The 20,837-nt window shown below is 61.1% G+C and overlaps 1 protein-coding gene across 1 annotated transcript; it reads left to right on the top strand.

Moving 5' to 3' along the window:
* Positions 1 to 1,225: 1,225 nt before the first annotated feature.
* ONECUT3 (one cut homeobox 3) lies at positions 1,226 to 20,070 on the top strand (the record flags this gene model as incomplete). The annotated part of the gene is made up of 2 exons (XM_082622588.1): positions 1,226 to 2,408; positions 19,778 to 20,070. 2 exons carry the CDS (start codon positions 1,226 to 1,228, stop codon positions 20,068 to 20,070), a joined length of 1,476 nt encoding a protein of 491 aa, XP_082478714.1.
* Between the last annotated feature and the right edge of the window lie 767 nt (positions 20,071 to 20,837).

Raw genomic sequence — 20,837 nt, 5'->3', positions numbered from 1 at the left:
TGGGGAGTCCCTCCTCAGCCCCCACTCTGGCCTTCAGATGGGGACACCACTTGGGGTCTGGCTTGGCCACTCCAGACTCCCCTCCCTGATCTGCATCTTATTCCAATAGAAGGATCACCTTGAGGAGGGGGTCTCTCTGAGTGTGGGAGGCCCCCTCATTTATCCCAGTTCCCAGGGATCCCTGGGCCTCACCTGTCTCCACGTGGTGAGGAAAAGGAGCACCCTCGCTCCCCTCTAAAAGAGAAACCCCAGGGAGAGCGTGGAGCTGGACCAGAGGCTTTGTGGGAAGCTGGGAGGATGTGTCTTCGGCCTGCCTGCTCTGGAGGGGGAGAGGGGTTCTTTAAGAGTCACCCCCAAGCTGCTCCCACGCTGGAGATGAACGAAACTAGAAGGAACTGTGAGGTGACTTGGGCACCCCTGAGGCCAGGCGCTCCATTGTACAGCTGGGGAAACTGAGGCCCAGATGCCCACACATGGGGGCAGATCGAGACACTTGGGAGGCACAGGCCGTGACCCAGCCTGAAGACCCTCTTTCAGCACACTCGCTCCAGAGAGACCTTTGTGGGGGGCTGTGACTCCCTACCTGTGCTGAGATGGAGGTGAGCGAGCAGAGGGCCCACCTCCTGGGGGGTCTGTATGAGTTGGGGGGAGCACGATCACAGACCCCCACTCAGCCACACTCCTGCGCACTCCCTAAAGATGGACTCACGGGTGCCAGGTAGGAAAGTAACCTTCACGACCCTCGGGAGAGACAGGGAATCAGAGACCCAGAGACAAGGTCCCCAGTCCCACCTCGGCAGAGTCTGTCCTTGACCCCCGCCCATTGTCCCCGGGTACGACCAGTCCCCAGGGGGCACGGCGGAGACAGAGGCAGGGGACCCCAAAAGCCCGGAGTCTGGCCCACTCCGGCCTGCCTGGCGCTGAAAGGGGCCGGGGCGGGCGGAGAGCGAGGCGGCGGGAGGTGGCGGCGAGGGGAGCCGGTGGGCGGGGGCACTGACGTCAGACCCGGGCCCGGGAGCCGGCGGCCGCTCCCCCGCCACATCCTGGTGGCCGCGCTCGCAGCCGGGCCGGGCCGTGCGCCGCTCAGCCGGGCAGCCTCGCGCGCAGCCACCGGAGAGCGGGCGGGGGACATGCGTCGGCCTTGAGCGCGCCGGGCCGGCGCCAAGGAGCGCGCGCGGCGGGCGGGCGGCCGAGCCGGCGAGGGGCCCGCGCGCGGCGGCCGAGCATGGAGCTGAGCCTGGAGAGCCTGGGGGGCCTGCACGGCGTGGCCCATGCGCAGGCGGGAGAGCTGCTGAGCCCGAGCCACGCGCGCTCGGCGGCGGCGCCGCACCGCGGCCTGGTGGCGCCCGGGCGCCCCGGCCTGGTGGCGGGCATGGCGAGCCTGCTGGACGGCGGTGGCGGCGGCGGCGCCGGGGTCGCCGGGGGCGCGGGCGGCTCGAGCGGCGCGGGCGGCGCCGCCGACTTCCGCGGGGAGCTGGCGGGCCCGCTGCACCCGGCCATGGGCATGGCCTGCGAGGCCCCCGGCCTGGGCGGCACCTACACGACGCTCACGCCCCTGCAGCACCTGCCCCCGCTCGCGGCCGTGGCTGACAAGTTCCACCAGCACGCGGCGGCCGCGGCCGTAGCCGGGGCGCACGGCGGCCACCCCCACTCGCACCCGCACCCGGCGGCCGCGCCGCCCCCGCCGCCCCCGCCGCAGCGCCTGGCGGCCAGCGTGAGCGGCAGCTTCACCCTCATGCGCGACGAGCGCGCGGCGCTCGCCTCCGTGGGCCACCTCTACGGGCCCTACGGCAAGGAGCTGCCCGCCATGGGGTCGCCGCTGTCGCCGCTGCCCAACGCACTGCCGCCCGCGCTGCACGGCGCCCCTCAGCCCCCGCCGCCGCCGCCGCCGCTGGCCGCCTATGGCGCGCCGGGCCACCTGGCGGGGGATAAGCTGCTGCCGCCCGCCGCCTTCGAGCCTCACGCCGCGCTGCTGGGTCGCGCGGAGGACGCGCTGGCCCGCGGGCTGCCCGGAGGCGGCGGCGGCGGCGGCAGCAGCTCGGGCGCCGGGAGCACCGGGGGGCTGCTGGCGCCGCTGGGCGGGCTGGCGGCGGCTGGAGCGCACGGGCCTCACTCCGGCGGCGGCGGCCCGGCCGCGGGCGGCGGCGGCCCCGGGGCGGGTGCGGCGGCCGAGGAGATCAACACCAAGGAGGTGGCGCAGCGCATCACGGCGGAGCTGAAGCGCTACAGCATCCCGCAGGCCATCTTCGCGCAGCGCATCCTGTGCCGCTCGCAGGGCACGCTCTCCGACCTGCTGCGCAACCCCAAGCCCTGGAGCAAGCTCAAGTCGGGCCGCGAGACCTTCCGCAGGATGTGGAAGTGGCTGCAGGAGCCCGAGTTCCAGCGCATGTCGGCGCTGCGCCTCGCAGGTAGGAGCGCGGCGCGTACCGCCCGACCCTGGGGTCCGGCTCGAGGCTCCCCAGCACCAAGCAGTGCGGCAGCGGAGAGCCCCGGCTCCCTCCCCAGTCGGCGGCCTTGCGCCCCGCCGCCCTCTCTGAACCCCCTTGCAGGAGGCTAGAGCGTGATCTGCGCCCCTGCCCGTCAGTTCCGTCAGCGAAAGGGGGAAAAGGATTGTGCCGCCGTCCCTCCCGTAGACTCCCGCCCAGCCCCTCCGGGACCTGGGAGGGGGTCCCTGGACCCGTTTTAGACGGCTGAAGGATCCCCAAGCTGCCAGCAGGGTCGCTCATTGTGTGTGTGATGTGTGCGTGTGTGTTTTAGGAGGGGGGGTGCCCCAGACGCGCCGCCGCTTTCAGTTCGCTTTCAGAGGAGGTGCCACTCCTCTCCTCCCAAACGGCCCCTCGCTGCGCCTCCAGCCCCGGGGCAGAGCGCCAGGACCGTACACCGGGTGCCAGAACCTTAACAGCCAGGGCCGGGCCCGCGCTCAGCTCCCGGCCCCAGCGCGCGCTTCTTTGTAGCTGGCCCTCTGCGATCGATAGCGCCCTCCCCCTCTCCGGCCGCTGGCAAAGGTCACCCGAGAACGGGCGGGGGAGGGGCAGCCCGGGGGACCCTCGGCCCGCGCGGCGCGGAGGCCTTTACACCCCAGCCGGCCGCCCGCCCCACGCGTTTGCTCCTGGCTAGGGTGCACGCACCCCATTGGCCTCTCTTTTCCGTTTTGTGTTTCTCTCCTTTCTACTTCTATCTCTGTCGGGCGAACTGGGGTCTATTTTTTTGGCTCGATCTCCGTTTTCCTCCTGGTCTCATTCTTTCTCCTTCTCTCTGTCCCGCTCCCTCTCTACCTCTCTCTGCCTCTGTCTCCGTGTCTCACTCACACTGATGCTCATCCCCCCTCTTGCTCCCTCCTCCCTCCCAGCTGACAACAGCTGGGTCCACACCTGCCCCCAGAGAGCCGGCAGCCAGGACCCCTTCTCCTGGGTGTGCGTGGTGGGGTGCAGGAGAGCCCCCACTCTCACCACGGTGGCCTGGCTTGGGTGGGGGGGGTCTTTTCCTGGCCACTCTGGGGAGGGGCTGCAGCCGCAGCAGCCGTCCCAGCAGCGGGGACAATAGCGGCCCCGGGCGCCTGATCGATCGCTTCTCTGCGCACAGGGGAGAGTGGGGCTGGATGGAGTGGGCTGGGGCTCAAACCAGACACCCCCGTAAGCGGGGAGGCAGGAAGGGACTTGGCTGTGAGGGGCCGGGCAGGGGGGCTGGGAGAGAGGGGGTGCCGTTGGGGGATGGAGAGGGGTCGGTGTTCGTTGCTCCCCTCCCCCTAGGCGTCCTGGACAACCTGGGGGACCTGCACCCACACGCGGGCCTCAGTTGCCCGTTCTGCAGAACAAGGTGACTGCCTGAGCCTCGGATAGGTTTCCTAGATTCTCCACATTGGAGACTAAATCCTCCTTTTATGTGGCAGGTAACCAAGTGCGTGGGAAGGTGGCCGTGAAATGTTAGAAATGGCATCAGGAACCTGGACGGTCTTGTGTAAGGGCAGTACCCACTCTGTCCTTCTCCTCATGACACATGCAATGACACAGGTGTGCTCACAGGGGACACTCAGTCACACCGACACACAGCCACAGCCTGCCGTGTGTGATGCAGGTGATCAGGGCTCTGACGCTGTAGGTACTAAGCAGCCCTCGACGAATGGGGTCACTTGTGAGGTTTGACTTATTGCACACTGGCCACCTTCGGCCTGCTCCCCGGTGCATGTATTTCGGGGACATTGTGCCTGACATGTGTGTACCCAAAGGACACACCACTTTCCATTTTTTTCCACCGTCACTGTCTTGTAACTAACTGGACCTCTTTGTGATATTTGAGTGGCACACTTCGGGGCCACCCAACAGATTGGCCAGGGCATCTTAGACTGACAAGCGTCAGGTGAGAAGTCCCTGTGGCGGGTGCCTGCCGTGAGGGATCAGTGCCAGCCAGCAGGGCACCAGCTCCCAGAGTCGGTGTAAGTGCGGGGAGGGCAGGGGAAACTGAGGCTGCGTTTGCATCCCAGCCGGGCCTCCCTGACTTCTGCGGTGGCAGCCAGACGCCTCACCTCTCTGAGCCTCGGTTTCCCCTTTTGAAGTGGGAGTCAGAATAGTGGCCATCTCAGGGGTACGTGGGGGAAATGGAGAGGATGAGCGCAGGACCTGGCACATGCTCAGGTCCAGGGGACATTGAGCTGCGACACCCGGCCTGTCCCCGGCTCCGCCAGGCCGCTGCCCACGCGTGACCCACCCCCCTCACCCCCCCGCCGTCCGCCTGGTCCGCGCGCCCGGCCCTGGGCCCCCGCCACACCTCTAGCGCGTTCAGGACCCCGTCCACAGCGCGGGGCTGGCCTTAGGATGTCAGAGGTGGCCGGGCCGGGGTAATTAGGCACCGACCAGCCGAGAGGCCTTTAGTTCCGGTCGCTGCGCAAATGAAAAGCGGTTAAGTGGCGGCAAATCGCAGCGGCTGGTGGGGGGCGGAGGCGGGGCGCATCCCTCCCCAACGCGCCGACGCGCAAGCGACAGCCCAAAGCATCTCCCGGCGCGCAGACCCGCGCAGTCCAACCCCGGCAGGGAGCACTCACCGCCGCCCTTCCTCCTCCCCGCCCCATCCCGGGCCCAGTGAAAGCCGCCCACCTTTCCGGGACCCTGCAGCTCCGCGCCCCAGTCCCACCCCTCGCGCTGGCCCGCCTCCGGCCTCGCCTCTTGGCCGAGCTGCTCCGGAAGTCCCGTCAGGTAGTCCCGTCCTTGCGCTGGACCAGGAGGGAGAAAGACACACGCAGAGACAGAAAGAGAGATAGGTAAGGAAGGACAGAGAGTGGCAAAAAAAAAAAAGAAGACAGAAAGTCAAAGAGAGAGTCAAAGAGATAGAAAAGGAGAGACTGGAAAGGGGAGTTGAGAGGTCCCAGTGGCTGCCCCTCTGCTGGGTTCCACTAGTCTGGATCCTGTCACCTCCCAGCTCCCCAGCCTCTCTCCTTCCCGGCTCTGGGGCTGAGGAGGGAAGAGCAGTTTCTTTGTTTCTCTAAAGTACCCAAGAAATCTGGCCAGGTAGACCCGAGGGTCCCCCACTCCGTTGCCCCCAGGCCTACCAGTTCTTTGTGACTCAGTTTACCCACCTGTACAATGTGTGTGCATTGGGGGAGCCAGGCTCTGGGTCTGACATTCTGAGATTCTGGGGATGGCCCATCCTGCAGCCCCCCAACCCCACTGCCATGGGGGGGGGTCTAGCCCTACTCCACCCCAGGGTCCTCAGACTCCCACAGCTTCGGAGCCGCCGCCTCTTCGAAGCCCTCCCCTACTCTGTCTCAAACAGTAATTACGGGAGAGGGGCTGGGGGAGGGGCTGGCAGACTCCGCGGGGGCGGGGCGGTCGATGAATTCGAATTACCGTCTCTAATTCATCACCGTCGCCGGGTCGATAACTTCGGCCGTCTTCAAATATTGTTTAAATTGCAACTCCGGAGGAAAAGTATTTTTTGTAACTGATCAGAAAATATATATAAAATATCAGATGGTGGCGATTGAAAGAAGGGCCCTCTCCTCCTCCTCCTTCTTGCCTGCTGATGAGCCCCAGACCCAGAATCCCTGAAGGCTGTGGGAGACCGGCCATGGGGGAAACTGAGGCAGAGAGGGAGCCATTTCCGGAGGTGACAGGGGGTGGGTACGGTGAGGGCAGATGTCAGGGTTGGCGGTGGATTTGCAGTGGCCAGGGGCCTGGAGTCTGGAAGGGATGGTGACGGAAAGGGGAAAGGCACACCAGCTGCCCCCCGCCAGGCTAGGACAGGCTTTTCCCCCACCCCTCCCCCCATTCTGCAGCCACTATCCTGGACAGGTGTTGAATGGGGGTGGAGAGGTCCTGAGGCTGAAGAGACTCAACCCACAAGGTCCAATCCTGGAGTCCCACTTGGAGGGACACTATCCATCCCCCAGCAAGCACTCTCGACCCCCTCTCCCCTCCCCTCATCCCCCCACCCCCGCAAAGACCAATGTACCTTCAGTAAAACCTGACCTTGATCCACCCACAAGGGTCCACACCTCTTACAGACCCCTCCAGAAAGCCACCCCAGCAGAGAATTTGGAGACCTGGCCTCACCCGGGCTCTGTCACTGACTGATCTTGGGTGAGGGTCTAAGTCTCAGTTTCCTCATCTGAGAAATGGACAGAATCAGATACCACCTCCTGGGTGTTGGTTGAGGTTTTTCTTATCAACCCAGCCCCCCCCCCAGAGCCCCTGTACCCTGAGGCCACATTGCTTAATCACCCACTCACACCCACATCTCCTTGTCTTTAGGGAGGACCTGGGTCACCCCTGGCAGCCTGTGCTTTGTGGGACCCACAGAGAGTGGGCAGGGGAGCCAGAAGGGGTCTGGGACCTGGAAGGGGACACTGCAGGCCTCCTCAGGGAAGCAGGGAGTCGGGGGATACTGTCTGGGGCTGTGTGTGCCAGGGCCATGTGGGGCTGTGCATGATGCCTTGGGTCCCCCAAACCAGTCCCTCCTTCTAGACCACAAGACCCAAGTGGGGTGGCACCAGCACTCTGCCCAGGTTCACTGATTCTGGCTTCCGCTTCCATGCAGAGGAGAGGGGTAGGTTGTCAGATGGGGAGGAGGCGGGCTGGGGTGCCCAGAAGCCCTCCCCCTCCCCCTTGGTTCACCCACCAGAAATGAGGGACCTTTTGAGCCAGTTTGGATATTGAGCCCATTTTACAGACGAGCAAGCCAAGGCTGAAACAAAGGTGCTTGCCAAAGCTGCACACTCAGGGTGACTCAAAGCCTTTAGTAAATGGGGCTTGAGATGCTCAGGCTCCCACCTCCCTCTGAGATGGGGGGACATTCCGGGCAGGTGGCCCAGCAGAGACAAAGGCTGGGAGGGGAACTCAGTGGACTGAGGCCAGGGACAGGAGGGAGGCTCTCAAGGTCATGTCAAGGTCCAGTTTACAAACAGCTTGGGTGACCCTTGGGCCGGGAGGGCAGGCCTGCACTTTTCCTTCCGACTCAGAGTTGGACAGGATCACGGACCCAGATGAGTCCCCCCAGGGACCACCAGAGACCCTGGGGATGGGGGCCGGGTCCCAGTGTCCTCCTGCTGCACTCAGAGCCACCCGCATCTGCTTTTCCTGGTGAACTGCCCCCTCCTGGCTGCCAGCCCTCAGGGGGAACCTGGGCCCTGAACTGGAGGTCCAGCCCTCCTTGGACCCCAGTCCCGATAGCCCCTTCCTGCCTGAGAGACAAGGATGGTCGTTCCCACGTCACAGAGAAGCACACAGAGGAATCTGCCGGGTGAGGGGCTGGAGCTGGGCTTTGGCTCCTTGTTCTGAAGTCCCCTTAGCTGAAAATCCTAGGACTAACCAAGACCCAGCCATTCTCCCTAAACTCCCTCCCTATCAACCATCACCACTCTAGTCTGAGCAACCCACCTCTGACCGCTGCCTCCTCCTTGCTAGTCTCCAGGCTCCACTCCCTCCCCTGATGTCCTCTCTCCAAAGCTGGAGGGGGCTTCTTACAGTAAGTCAGAGCTCATCATTCTTCTGCTTAGTACCGTGCCTCGTGGCTCCCGAGAGCCCAGAAGTAGAGGAAACTTCCTGCCACGGCCCTAACTTTCTGTCCTGCGTCAATGCAGGTGGAACCACCAAGGACAAAGGCTGGGAGGTGGGAAGCCAGAGCTGCTGTAAGGATGGAGGCTGGACCCCTGCGGCTGGAGTCTTTGTATGTAGCAGCGAGCTCAGCTTAACCAGGGGAGCTCAGGCTGGTTTGAATCAAGTCTTTAATTAAATATGGCCCTTGATCAATAAGGAAGGCTGTGCTCCTGGGGGAGGGAAGAGGCTGGCCAGGAGCCAGGGGCAGCCTGGGAGACCCACCTCACCTTGGGCAGTCCAGGGACATCTGCGGCCTCAGTTTCCCCTCTGCCGAGTAGGTGTGGACGTGGTGGGGCTAGGAAACGGGGGAGACTCTCCTGCTGCTGGTGTCTTGCCCTATGGACAGATGTGGGGTAGGCCAGGGCCTTAGACCTAAAGAGTCACACGCACAAAGCCACAGATTGGCAGCAGATGGAAACGGACAAGGAGAGGTGCCCATGGCCGGCGCGGGCCTCTGGAGAGAGGGAACGGAAGTGTAGACGTGCCAGCGACACAGTGTAGATGCACGCGGGGAACGCAAGCAGAGATGCAAAAGAATGGGGATGTAAGTGTAGATCCTCACGGAACACAAGTGTAGACGCCCACATCCACACTAGGGCAAGTGCGCGCAGACTCCGGCCCAGGACCCCCACTGCCCTCCAGTCGGGGTCTGGCACATCCCGGCGCTGGGGGAGCAGGGAAGAGCCCACTTCCCTCCCCCCCGACACCAGCGCTGGCGCCTGGGAATTTTTCAGGGGCCCCCAGCTGAGCCGCTGGGCCACCTCTCCTACCCATCTACTTCCGGGCAGCTGCTGTCCGGACCCCACTCCCTAGAGCTGGGGGGTTGGGAGAGGGTCGCGTCCGCCCGCGGTGACGGAGGTAGGTGATGGGGGACCTGGTGCGGGCACAGCAGGGTTCATGCTTTTCTATGCACCCTAGCGCATCCGCGCCCACTAGGGAAGATGTCGGTGCCTCAGTTTCCACCACCAGGCCAACGCCGCCCCGCAGTGCCGGCAAAGCCGCGGAGTGCAGCCAGGGCCGCCGCGTTCCGCACGTCTGTCCTCACGGACGTGGGATCTCACAAACCCGAAAGGATCTAGCGTGCATCCGCCCTCCACAGCCTGGAGGGACATGGGCGCACGCAGCCCAGTGTAAGGACCCGGCCCCTTGCCCTGCACACCCGCGGCTTCCCAGCCTCAGGGTCACCGGCGCGCCCTCAACAAGCGCCCGCATCCTACCCCGGGGGAAGTCACATCCCACCCGTGGGGAGCCGCCCCTGGGTTCGCCTCCCTCCGGCCCAACCCAGGGCGGCGGCGGACTTGGTGCGCTTGGCTGTGCGCTCAGAACGTCGGGTCACTGCTCCTGGAACGCAGACAGCACAGCACGCAGTGGGGGCCCAGGGCGCTTGGGGAGGGATTCGCGCGGCGGCGGTCAGGCCCGGGAATGTGGACAAGGCGCTTCCCCTGCGCACCTCCGTTTCTCCAAATGGAGACTAGAATCCCCAGCCCGGCTGAGAACGAAGCACGTAAAGAAAAGCCTCCTGCGCGCGTTGGAGCAACGGCAAAGTCCCTGCTCGCTTTCCTCCACCTCCCTCCTGTCTACCCACCCTGTTCTTTAAAAAATGCTGTATTGGGCTTCCCTGGTGGCGCAGTAGTTGAGAGTCCGCCTGCCGATGCAGGGGACACGGGTTCGTGCCCCGGTCCGGGAAGATCCCGCGTGCCGTGGAGCGGCTGGGCCTGTGAGCCATGGCCACTGAGCGTGCGCGTCCGGAGCCGGTGCTCCGCAACGGGAGAGACCACAACAGTGAGAGGCCCGCGTACCGCAAAAAAAAAAAAAATGCTGTATTATTTTTTTCAAACAGCGGACACATTCGCCAACTTCCAAATTTAAGTGGAGCAAGTCCCCTTTCTGTAAACCATACTTTGTATTGCTCCTTCTAAAGAGAGGTTACACTTAATCTGGCAGCCATAGTGCACGTACTGTTTTCCTTTTTCTCTTTTTAAAAAACACTGGTTCTGCTGTGCTTTTGCCTCACTGACACCCGGCACGTCCACATCAGGAAAGAGAGAGCCTCGAAGGCATTTTTGCCTGCTGCATAGTATTCTCTTTGGCCATTTCCTTCTATCTTCAACCACGTCCCTGCCCAATGGACATTTAGGACGGTCCAGGTGGTTTGTCGTCGCCCCCAGGGCCGCAGTGAGCATGACAATTTTGCCTGTGAGTTTATCTGTGGCTTAGTTTCCCAATCACTGAAATGCTGGGTCCTCCCCCCCCCCCCACCAGCCTTTTCTGCTTTGGCTTCTCTATGCTTTTTCTTATCACCGAAGGTTCCTTTCCTGTCATCTTTTTCAAATCCATTTCCAACTGTCGGCCGCTGTGACTCTTAACATTTTTTAAAAAAATAAAAGCTCTGTGTGCACCCGCTGATGAGGTTTGCCCCTGAGTGCCTGAATGGGGGGGTGGGTCTCAAGGCGTGAGAGCTGCCCCTGGACACCCCCGTCCCCCCATCCCCAGGCGTTTCAACCACCAGATGGAGCCCCCCCAGGAGGGGCAGCCCAGAGCCCAGTGGAAACGCTCATTTCCCTGATAAGTCTTTGAAAGGCTCAGAACTAATTTGAAAATGCGGCCATTAAAATCCCATCAGGGGAAGCAGGGGGGTGGGGAGGGAGGCTGGGTGACAGCCAAGGTGCATTCAGAGGCTGGGGGAGGGGGAGGTGTGGACCTGGCGCGCAGGGGAGGGGTGGAGGGGCAGAGAGTGGAGAGGCATCGGAGACAGAAGAGGGGCTGCTGAGGCTTCCAGGGGGTCCACATCTGAGGGCAGGGGCCTGGTTCAGCAGTGTCTCCCTGGAGATGAGTTCCCTTCCCCCCACCCATGGGAACCTTTTCCCCGGTGCCCTGAGGAGTGCAGGGTGTGGATAAAGCGGTCCGAGGCATGTATATGCTCCAGGCTCCCCTCCGAGTGACTCACTGTGTGACCTTGGGCAAGTCACTCACTGTCCCTGGCCAGGGGAGGCCAGCGGGGGATGCTCAGGGCAGCTCAGCCCGGTGGGGACAAGCCACTAGGGTAGTGGCATCAATGTGGTCCACATCTGGGGCTGGGCAGCTGGTGGCCCGGGTGGGGCGTGTCGCCAAGGAAACCGGTCATCATCCCAGCCGGGGACCTGGCTCCGTATTGAATTGTCTGCCCCGAGAAGCTGAGCTGAGCGCAGGAGGTGGCCGGAGGGGAGGGAACGGGACTGGCTCCCGCTCCCACACCACCACCCCGTGCCCAGGTGGGCAGATACTGGGAAGGGGGTGGTACAGGCACACAGGTCCGGGGGCCCTGGGGGCAGGCAAGAGTGGCTCCGTGGTGGCTTTGACACTGTACAGAGGGTGACACAGAGGGATGAGCACAATTGCCCAAGTGCCTGCATCGCTGACTTCTGGGGCCACCGTCTGGCTGCTGTCCTCCCCTGTCAGACCCAGGCTTTCACTGTGTGGGGGGGTCACCCTCCTGATGCCACCTGGCTTCTGCCAGATCTGTTCCCCCCTAGCCGGGCTCATGTCTTCCCCCACAGATAGCCCACCCATGCCCACCTCCATCCCGAGCTGCACAGCGGGGGCAGCTGGCAGCCCTGTCTGAGAACAGTCAGTCATCGGTTTCCCTGTACCTGTGCGATTATTCGGGTGATGCGTTTTCACACCACATCGAGGCTCCGTGGGAGCTTGCACACAGTGCACACAGGAGGTGCTTGATAACTGTGTGAGTGAAGGGGGGAGGGGGAAGGAGTGAGCAGCCGCAGGGTCCGCCCTGGCCCACATTTGGAGCCAGCTTTGCTAACCCTCGCGACCGACCACTGCGCAGTTGGGACCCCCAACCCCACGGACAGACGGGGACATCAGGACCAGGGGTCGCTGGGCCTGCTTTATAAACCAGGTAAACAGTGTCCACAGACTGTGTGCTCAGGGCCACTCGGCCCCTGAAGCCCAGGCCCAGCATCCCCGCTGTTAGGAAAGGGCAGGGCAGTGGGGCAGCTAGCAGGCCCAAGGCCAGAAGACAGACAGGAGCCACCTCGGGGGTCTCAATGGCCCATCCTCCATCCTGTAGACTCAGACCCAGTGGGCTCAGCACCACGCACACTGGCTGTCACAGCCAGCAAGTCACGTTCCACCCTTGATTCTTCACACTGCATCCTCTGTCTGACATCCACACTGTGTCCCCAACCCCCGAGGCCAGCTGCAAGCAAACGTCACGCTGAGGCCTGCTGGCCCCCAGGGTCTTCCCCCGCGGCCCACTGACCGGCCACATCCTCTGAGCCTTTGCCCCCACGCCCCTCCAGGTTCCCACCCGCTGCCTACCTGTCTGCCGGTTGCACCAAAGGCTCTGGCTACCCTCCCAGTTTTCCCAGTTCCTCACACGCGTGTGGTCTGCTTTGCGTGGCTACCCCTCCCAATACAGCAAAGCCGTACTGCACACACCGCCTTCCACCCGGCCAGGCCCTGTGCAGCCCCACGCAGGCACACCCAACTGATAGGGGACAGGCAGACTCCCGCGTGGTCAGCCGGCTGGGGCCAGGGATGGCCCAGGACAGGCACGGCAGGGGTACTCATCCCCCCATGTCACCCACCCAGACCACAGTGGGCCTCTGGAGGAGGAGAGGAGGAAGGCACAGGATGCCAGAGGGGAGGGGGAGATGGGGGGGAGGGGGAGACGGGGAGAGGGGGGAGAAGGAGGGGGAAGGAGATGGGTGTTTGTCAGGTGATGATGGGGGTGAACAGGTGCAATCCTAGCTCCCTCCAGTGCAGACCTGATCCTCTCCATCCACTGAGGGGCGACTGAATCCAGGGACACCCCCCCTCCCCTGCCTGCTGCACAGCCCCAGCTTCTCCCTGGCTGACTCGGGACAGGGTGCTCCCTGCTGAGGGCCCTCCCTGGGGTCCCTCTGCTTTACTGGGCCCTCCAGGGCAGTGGCCAGCCGGGTCTCCCTGTGCAGGGTCTTCCAGTCTGGGCTGAGTCCCCTACCACCCACGCAGGGGTGTCAGGCATTGGACAACACAGCCAGCTGGCAGCCTCCTGTGGATCCACTCTGTGCTGGGCACCAGAAGGCTCCTAGGGGAGAGAATTGGGGCTCTGCTGAGGGTGAGGGGAAGAGTTTCCTGGGGCAAGGGCAACTGGGGCTGGGCCTTGAGGGTTGTCTAGGAGTTCTTTTGCTGAGGCAGCACAACTCCCTACTCCAGACCTCATTTTCTCCATCCCTCCCCGCTCCAGGAAGATTTTAGGGAAGATGCTGAGGCTTGAGGCCTGCCCTGAGAGGGGGAGAAACTTCACGGCTGCCCTGCAAGTGGGGCCCAGAGCCTAGCTCCTCCCCGGGGCCCCCATATGGGAGCTGGGAGCCTCATCTCAGCCCCACCATCGTATTCAAGACTTTTCTGGCTAAACCCCTTCTCAGAGCCTGGCAAGGCAGAGATCATGATTAAGACAATTTTCCATTCGAGGAACCTGAGACTCAGAGGCCGTCACCACACAGTAATCCACGGTGGGGGCGGGTCTGACTGCCGTCTTGGGCCCCTGGACGCGAGCAACTTTCTAGAAAGGCAGGAGGGACAGAGGTGCCGTGGGAGCAAGTCTCCGAGGGTCTGAAATGAAAGGGAACTTGAGGGTCCCCCCAACTCACCTCCCGTTGCCGCCACCTGAAACGTGGACCAACAGGACCCACCCTCCTACCTGGAGTCCCAGCCAGCGCTGGGGCGGGGACAGCCCCCCTGCCAGTCACTGCGGGAACCATGGGCCAGACCAGCCGAAAAGCCCGCTGTTAGTGCCTGCTGGGCTCCCCGTGAGGCGGCTGATTTGGGAATAAGGTCTCTTCTGTATCTCCTTTGATCTCCTCCAGGGCTTCTGGGACCCCCAGGAACCAGCTCCAGACCCTCCTCATCCCTGGACTCCAAAAAGACTGATAGCAATGAGGGAAACAGGATGGGGTGTACCTGCCACTGTGGTGCACCTGCATCCCCTCCTCCACCTGAATCATTTCTATCTCCATCACCTTCCCCACCATCTTTAAGATCAGAGCATCTCGGAATCAGCAGCTCCAAGTATCAGATTCTCAGTCCCTGGGGTCATGGAGGGTGGACAGGAGAGAAAGTTGGGTCCAAAACCCTCACTCTGTGGCACCCCTGGATAGAGTGTGAGAGAATGGTGTGGAAAAAAGAAAGAAACAAGCAGAGGAGGGAGAAAGTTGCAGTATTAAATTGGGGGTGGTCAGGGTGGGCCTCACAGAGAAGAGATTTGAGCAAAGAATGGAAGGAGGCAAGGGAACAATGAAGAAATGTGGGAAGAGCGATGCAGGCAGTGACTTCCCTGGCGGTCCAGTGGCTAAGACTCTGTGCTCGCAATGCAGGCGGCCCAGGTTCGATCCCTGGTCAGGAAACTAGATCCCACGTGCCACAGCCAAATAAATAAATAAATATTTTAAAAATATAAAAGAGCGATGCAGGCAGAGGTGGCAGCCAGTGCAAAAGCCCTGAGGTTGGACTGTGCCCAGGGGATGTGACCAATGTGGCCACGGAAGAGTGAGCTGAGTGAGGGACAGCAGGAAGAGGTGAGAACTGAGAGGCAGTGGGGAGCCAGGGGCCAAGTGAGATGGGGAGGGCTCGGGCAGCTGATGTGCCCTGAAAAATGTTTGAAGGAGGCAGAACGTCCCATTTTGCAACTGAGGAGACTGAGGCAGGCCCTGCAAGGGAACTGACCCCCCCAGGGTCCCAGAGCATGAATGAAGGCCCACCCCGCCACACCAATCCCACAGGCCGGCCCAGCTGGCTCCTCCTCTGCTGGCTGTCATGGCAACCATGGTTGGTGGTGAGGGCCTGTGTCTGAGGCCACTCCCTGTCTCCCCACCACAGGCTGGGTGGCCCTGGTGGGGGAACCTGGGCTGAGTCCCCCTGTGCTGGACACATACAAGGTGGACTCTAGGATGGGGTTCGATGGTGTCGGTGAGGATTTTGGCGGAGATGGTGGTGGAGGTGATAAAATGGAGGCGATGGTGGTGGAGGTGATAAAATGGAGGCGATGGTGGTGGAGGTGATAAAATGGAGGCGATGGCGGTGGAGGTGCAAGTGCAGGAGGTGATGAGAGCAGAGGTGGTGCTGATGATGGAGTTCGGCTGCGGAGAGGTGGCGGTGGTACAGGTGGTGGTAGTGGTGGAGGAGGAGGGGCTGGTGCTGGAATTGATGCAGATGATGGAAGGGATGGTGGTAGATGGACACCGATGGTGGTGGAGATGAGGTGATGGCAGAAGAGGTGATGGAGGTGGAAGTGATGCAGGTGGAGGAGGTGGGGGTGGTGGAGGTGACAGAAGCAGAGGTGATGGAGGGCATGATGAGGTAGAAGTGACACTGATGGTGGAGGAAGTGATGATGGTAGAAGAGATGCAGGTGGAGGAGGTGATGGAGGGAGAAATGATGCAGATGGAGGAGGGGATGGTGGAGGAGGTGATGGTGGTAGAGGTGATTCAGGTGGAGGAGAGGATGGTGGAGGAGGTGATGGAGAAGTGATGCAGGTGCAGGAGAGGATGGTGGAGGTGATGGTGGTAGCAGTGATTCAGGTGGAGGAGGGGATGGTGGAGGAGGTGATGGAGGGAGAAGTGATGCAGGTGCAGGAGGGGATGCAGATACACCACAGTGGTGGTCCGCACTGGAGATCATCTTGGAAGAGGTGGCCGCAGCAGTGGCACCGCAGTGTGAGGCTGCTGACTGGTGCCATGAGTACATCCTAGGCTGCTCCCCCGGCTCCTCTTCCCTAGCCCTGCTCCCTGGCCGGTCCTCTGGCAGCCTTGGTTTTCACTTCTGTGAAAGGGGCCCATACCCAGGCCTCTCCTCCTTCTGGGGCTGCCTCCAGGGGTGCAGTGGTTTTTAGGGCTGGCCGGGGTGATGCTGGGTGCTGGGAGGGATACTGGTGAGGGGCAGGGCAGCGATAGTGAGGACCCGCTGCTGGGGGGCTTTGGGGTGCCTCCCGTGCTGGCACTCACACCCCCGCCAGGGGCAGGGGCCTCCAGGCCGGCGCCGCCGGGGTCTGTGGGGGAGGGAAGCGGTGACAAAAGCTGCTCGAGGTAAACAGCTCCGACTGGAGCCCGGATCGATCCAGGCTGTGAGGAGCTGTAATTAGATTGAACGCTGGGAAGGGGGGGCGAGCGGAGTCTCTTTTTGCTGCGATCGACAAAACGCGAAGTTTTTTCACCACTCTGCTTCGCCTGGCCCCTCCCCCAGCCTCTGCCTCTGGGGCCCCCATTAGGCTCTGGATTGGAGAAGGGGGAGGCCGGGGGCAAAGAGGCGACCCACATCTTACCTCCCTCCCATCTGCCAGTCAACCCGGGCTGCTGTCTTGCCCCTGCCAGGGCTTGCTGGGCGACCTTGGGCAAGGGGCTTACCTTCTCCGAGTAAGTAAGAAGGAAAATTCCTGCCCTATGGAATTATAAGGCCCTGCACACGTAAAGCTCTTGCAAGCTAGAGCATTGATACAAAGGAGCATTTGTATATCTGTCCCTAGTGTAAATGCATAGTGAATTCACAGGAAAATTGCTAAGAGAATGAATGAATGCATGAGTGAATGAATGCATGAGTGAATGAATGAATTGACGATCACAACAGGAGGGCAAGAAAGGCCTCTTTTGGAATGTAAAGGCCTGGCTGAATTTTGACTCTTCCTTGGCCTTGCTGCCTGAAACCCAGCTTTCCCTTGAAAGAGTGGGGGACGTGGCCTTCTCTCGTGAGCCTCACAGGCTGGCCAAGTTCCAAGGAGATGGGAGGTCAAGGCAGTTCCTTGTGCTTCCTTCCAACATTTCTTTAAGCAGATAAAATATGAACAAATGTTCTCACTCCCCTGTTTTGTATACAAAAGGCTGCCCGGTACACTGTTCATCTCCTAGGTTTTGCCTCATACAGTACCAGGATTGCTTTTCCTTTCTTGTATGGCTGTTTGTTTTCCCAGGAGTTAATGGTTGCCAATCACAAACTCTTCCCACATCCTCCAACAAAATTCAAAACCAACGCATGTTAGGACATTTCCATTTTCCTTGGTTCTTCTGCTCTGATCTGAATGGGGCTGTCCTCCCTGCCCTTGGTGCCTTTGTCCTGCTGTCTTTCAGGCTCTCCCGTCTTCATTTGGGGGACCTCTTTTCCCTTTCCTCTAGGTTGAATCACATTTCCTGATTCTTACACCTTTCTTTTTTGATTTACTTCCTCATTTTGATGGAACACACCCTCTAGTAGCTTTCTGAGAAAAGGGTATACAGAAGTCAACTTCTGGAGACCTTAAATGTCTGACTATATCTTTAGTCCACCTTCATGCTTATGTTTGGCCAGTCACACAATTCTAGCTGAATACAGTTTTCCCTCAGAATTTTGAAGGCATTGTTCCACTGGCTCCCAGTTTTCAAGAAGCCCAAAGCCACTCTGATTCTTGGGTCTCCAAATGGCATGTGGCTTTCCTCTCTGGGACCTTTTATCTTCTTTTTCATCCTGGGTCCCTGACATTTCACAAGCATGAACCTCAGGGAGTGTATTTTTTTTCATTCATTGAGCTGAGCATTTCATGGGTTCTTTTAAACTGAACTCTCATGTCTTCCAGCCATGGATTTAAAAATATATACATATATATATATATATAATTTATTTGGGCTTCCCTTCCTCTAGTTTTGGATGGCCTCTTGCTCAGATGACAAACCTGCACATTCATCCTCTAACTTTGTTATCACCTTTCCCTCATTTTCCATCTCTGTGTCCACCTGTATTTCCAGAGATATTTGCTTTATGTTCCAGTTCTTTTTTTTTATTTTAATTTTTTTGGCCCAGTCACATGGCCTGCAGGATCTTAGTTCGCCGACCAGGGATTGAACCCTGGCCCTTGGCAGGGAAGCGCCGAGTCCGACCACTGGACCGCCAGGAATTCCCTACGTTCCAATTCTTACATTGACTTTATTCCAGCTATTATATACTTAAATTCTAAGAGCACTGTCTTCCCCTTTCGTGGTCCTGTTTCATGGATACAGTATTTTTCTCTTACCTCTCCAAGAATCTGACTTACAACAGTGCCTGACGTGTTTCTTCTGAGAGCATCATCCCCCAATCCTCCTGCCATTTTTCTCACTTCTCTCTCTCCTTCATTAGAGGCTTTTCTGAAATGTCCAGTAACCTCTGATCATCACTCTTCTTTAATCATGAAACCTGAAACAGCCAATCAGAAGCCCTGTGTGTGTTCCAGGTCAGAGGGGGCCAGGGAGGGACGTGGTGCGTCAGTTCACACAGGGGAACCTGTCGTCCCCGAGAAACAAGCCACAGTGCAGGGGACATTCATTTATTTTTGCTGACGTGTGTGGACATTGATCTGACATGTCATCGGGTTCAGACTGTCCTGGAACCAAAAAAAGCCGGCTTGGCATGTGGTCCCAGCAGGCCACTAGGCCTGGCAGCAGGGATCGGCTAGTACAGCCTGTGCCACCGGCCACTATGGGGGTGACAGAGTCGCTGGGGCAAGCGGTTGGCGGGGAGGCAAGATAGGGCAGGTGTCCACCACCCACTGCCCCTGACTGGTACATGGATGAGGAATTGAGGCTCTGATAAAGTTTGTGCTGATGGCAGCAGCCACCGGGGGGAAGTAGCCTGTTCTGGTCGGTGAAGCTCATCTTCTCCACCCACTGGCCCCCACGGCATTGAGGGCAGGGGTCCGCTTTGGAGCTGGGGCAGGGAGGAGCAGGACCACAGGCTCCAGCCCAGCTCCACCACCCTGAGATGTTGCCATTTCCCCTTTGCAAGCATCCACCGACCACAGGGCAGCCTCCTGCAGCCTTCCCGGTCCTCCGTGCAGGTGGCCCTGGGAGAGGGAGGGTTGGTCTCTCAACCTCCCTTAGATCCTCCCAGCTCCAGAAGTTCCTCTGGGGACTTGAAGGAAGCCAAACCTCAGTCTCAGCCTGCTGGTGGGGGGAGGCCAGAGTGGGGGCTCAGATATCAGAATCAGGCAATGGACGCCCATGTGAGCCTGGCTCAGGGTCCCTGAGCTGGCCAGGCGCCAGAGGACACCAGGGAAGGAAGCATGGACTGTCACCCCCCTTCTGAGGACCCCCTTGCCCCATCATTCCAGGGGGAGGTTACTGGGGTTTGTGACACATCTCCAAGGACCTATGAATTAACCACTTTCACCCAGGTCTACACTGAGCCAAATAACTCACATGTAGAGTTTCCATGTCATTTCCCCCAGCACCCCCCAGGTGTGGGCTGCAGAAGGGAGGGCAGAAAGCCACCAACACCAGTGGTGCTCTTGAGGTCAGGATTCTTGGGAGGGTGGGGAGGAGTCTGGGGATATGAGGCTGGGGAGGGGGCCAGCATGCAGAAGAGGGATGGGAGGGGTGGCGACCCATGCCTGTGGAGGTGTGCTCACACTGTGTCCCCTTCTGTTTCTCCCCACCTCCACATCTGCCTCTTCTGTCTCTGTCTCCCGCCCACGACTGTCTGCCCCCCCCTCCCTTCCATTACTGGTGGTCTCTACTCGATGCCTCCTGGCCTCTTTTTGTGTCTCCCTGTCTCTTTTGGCCCTGTCCCCGGATCGTCTCTCCCTCCATCTCTCGCGTTTCCCGCGTATTTCTGTGTTTCCTGGTCTCTCCGCTCCGGGACGCGTGGCCTGTTTTCTTCCGTCCGGCCGCACGGTGGCGCTGCGTCCCGCTCGCCCGCCCGCTCGCCCGCAGCCTGCAAGCGGAAGGAGCAGGAGCAGCAGAAGGAGCGCGCGCTGCAGCCTAAGAAGCAGCGCCTGGTGTTCACCGACCTGCAGCGGCGCACGCTGATCGCCATCTTTAAGGAGAACAAGCGGCCGTCGAAGGAGATGCAGGTCACCATCTCTCAGCAGCTCGGCCTGGAGCTCAACACCGTCAGCAATTTCTTCATGAACGCGCGGCGCCGCTGCATGAACCGCTGGGCCGAGGAGCCAGGCGCGGCCCCGGGGGGCCCCGTCGGCGCCGCGGCCACCTTCTCCAAGGCCTGAGGCGCCCCGGCCCCTCCCCTCCCCCGCCGCGCCCTCCCCCCCCCCCCGCGCCCTCCCAGCCTCCACGGCCCGGGCGCTGCCCTCCCACGTCCCCCAGCCCCAACCCTGCTGGCCCGGAGACCCGCCCCAGGGGTCGCCTGGAGGGGCTGCCGTCCGGGTTCCCACACCCCGGGAAGGGACGCAGCACACCCCCAGCCCAAGTGCACAAAAAGGGCCCCCCTCCTCCCTCCGTCCCAATCCCCTTCAGGCCAAAGGAAGCCCTCCACCCTCACCCCCCCAGAGGGGAGGGGGTGACAGAAAGGGGCTCCCGGGCTCCCTTTCAAGGCAGTACGCCCAGGGGGCTTCGAGGAAAACCAGGACTCACGTGTCCTCCCGAAAGCGGGTCAAGAAGCACATACTAGAAACATAAACCGGGTATTTAAAAAAGGAATTTAAAGAATAACCCCTCCTTCGCCGGCCCCCCCGACCCCACGGAAGGAGGCAGGGAGGCTTCCTCTCCAGCGGTACCCCCTCAAACCCCCGCCACGGACCCTTCCCCGAGAACTCAGCCCCTCCAAAGTCGCCAAAGCCCACGTCGAGCTGGAGCCTCACACTGCCCCCACCCCACCAAGACCACCCCGGGTCCGCCGGCAGAACTGCCTCCGCAGCCAAGACCCAGCCGCCCTTCCCGGCAGCCGGGATTCCTTGTGCCAAGAATTGCCTGCCTTAACGTCTGGGGGGGGGCCCTGCAGCGGCGACCGCCCAGCACCCACCGGCGAGCACCCTTC

Source organism: Mesoplodon mirus, assembly GCF_964341445.2.
Source record: "Mesoplodon mirus genome assembly, chromosome: 5".
NCBI classification, from domain to species: Eukaryota; Metazoa; Chordata; class Mammalia; order Artiodactyla; family Ziphiidae; genus Mesoplodon; species Mesoplodon mirus.
This window is presented reverse-complemented; position numbering and strand designations above follow the sequence as displayed.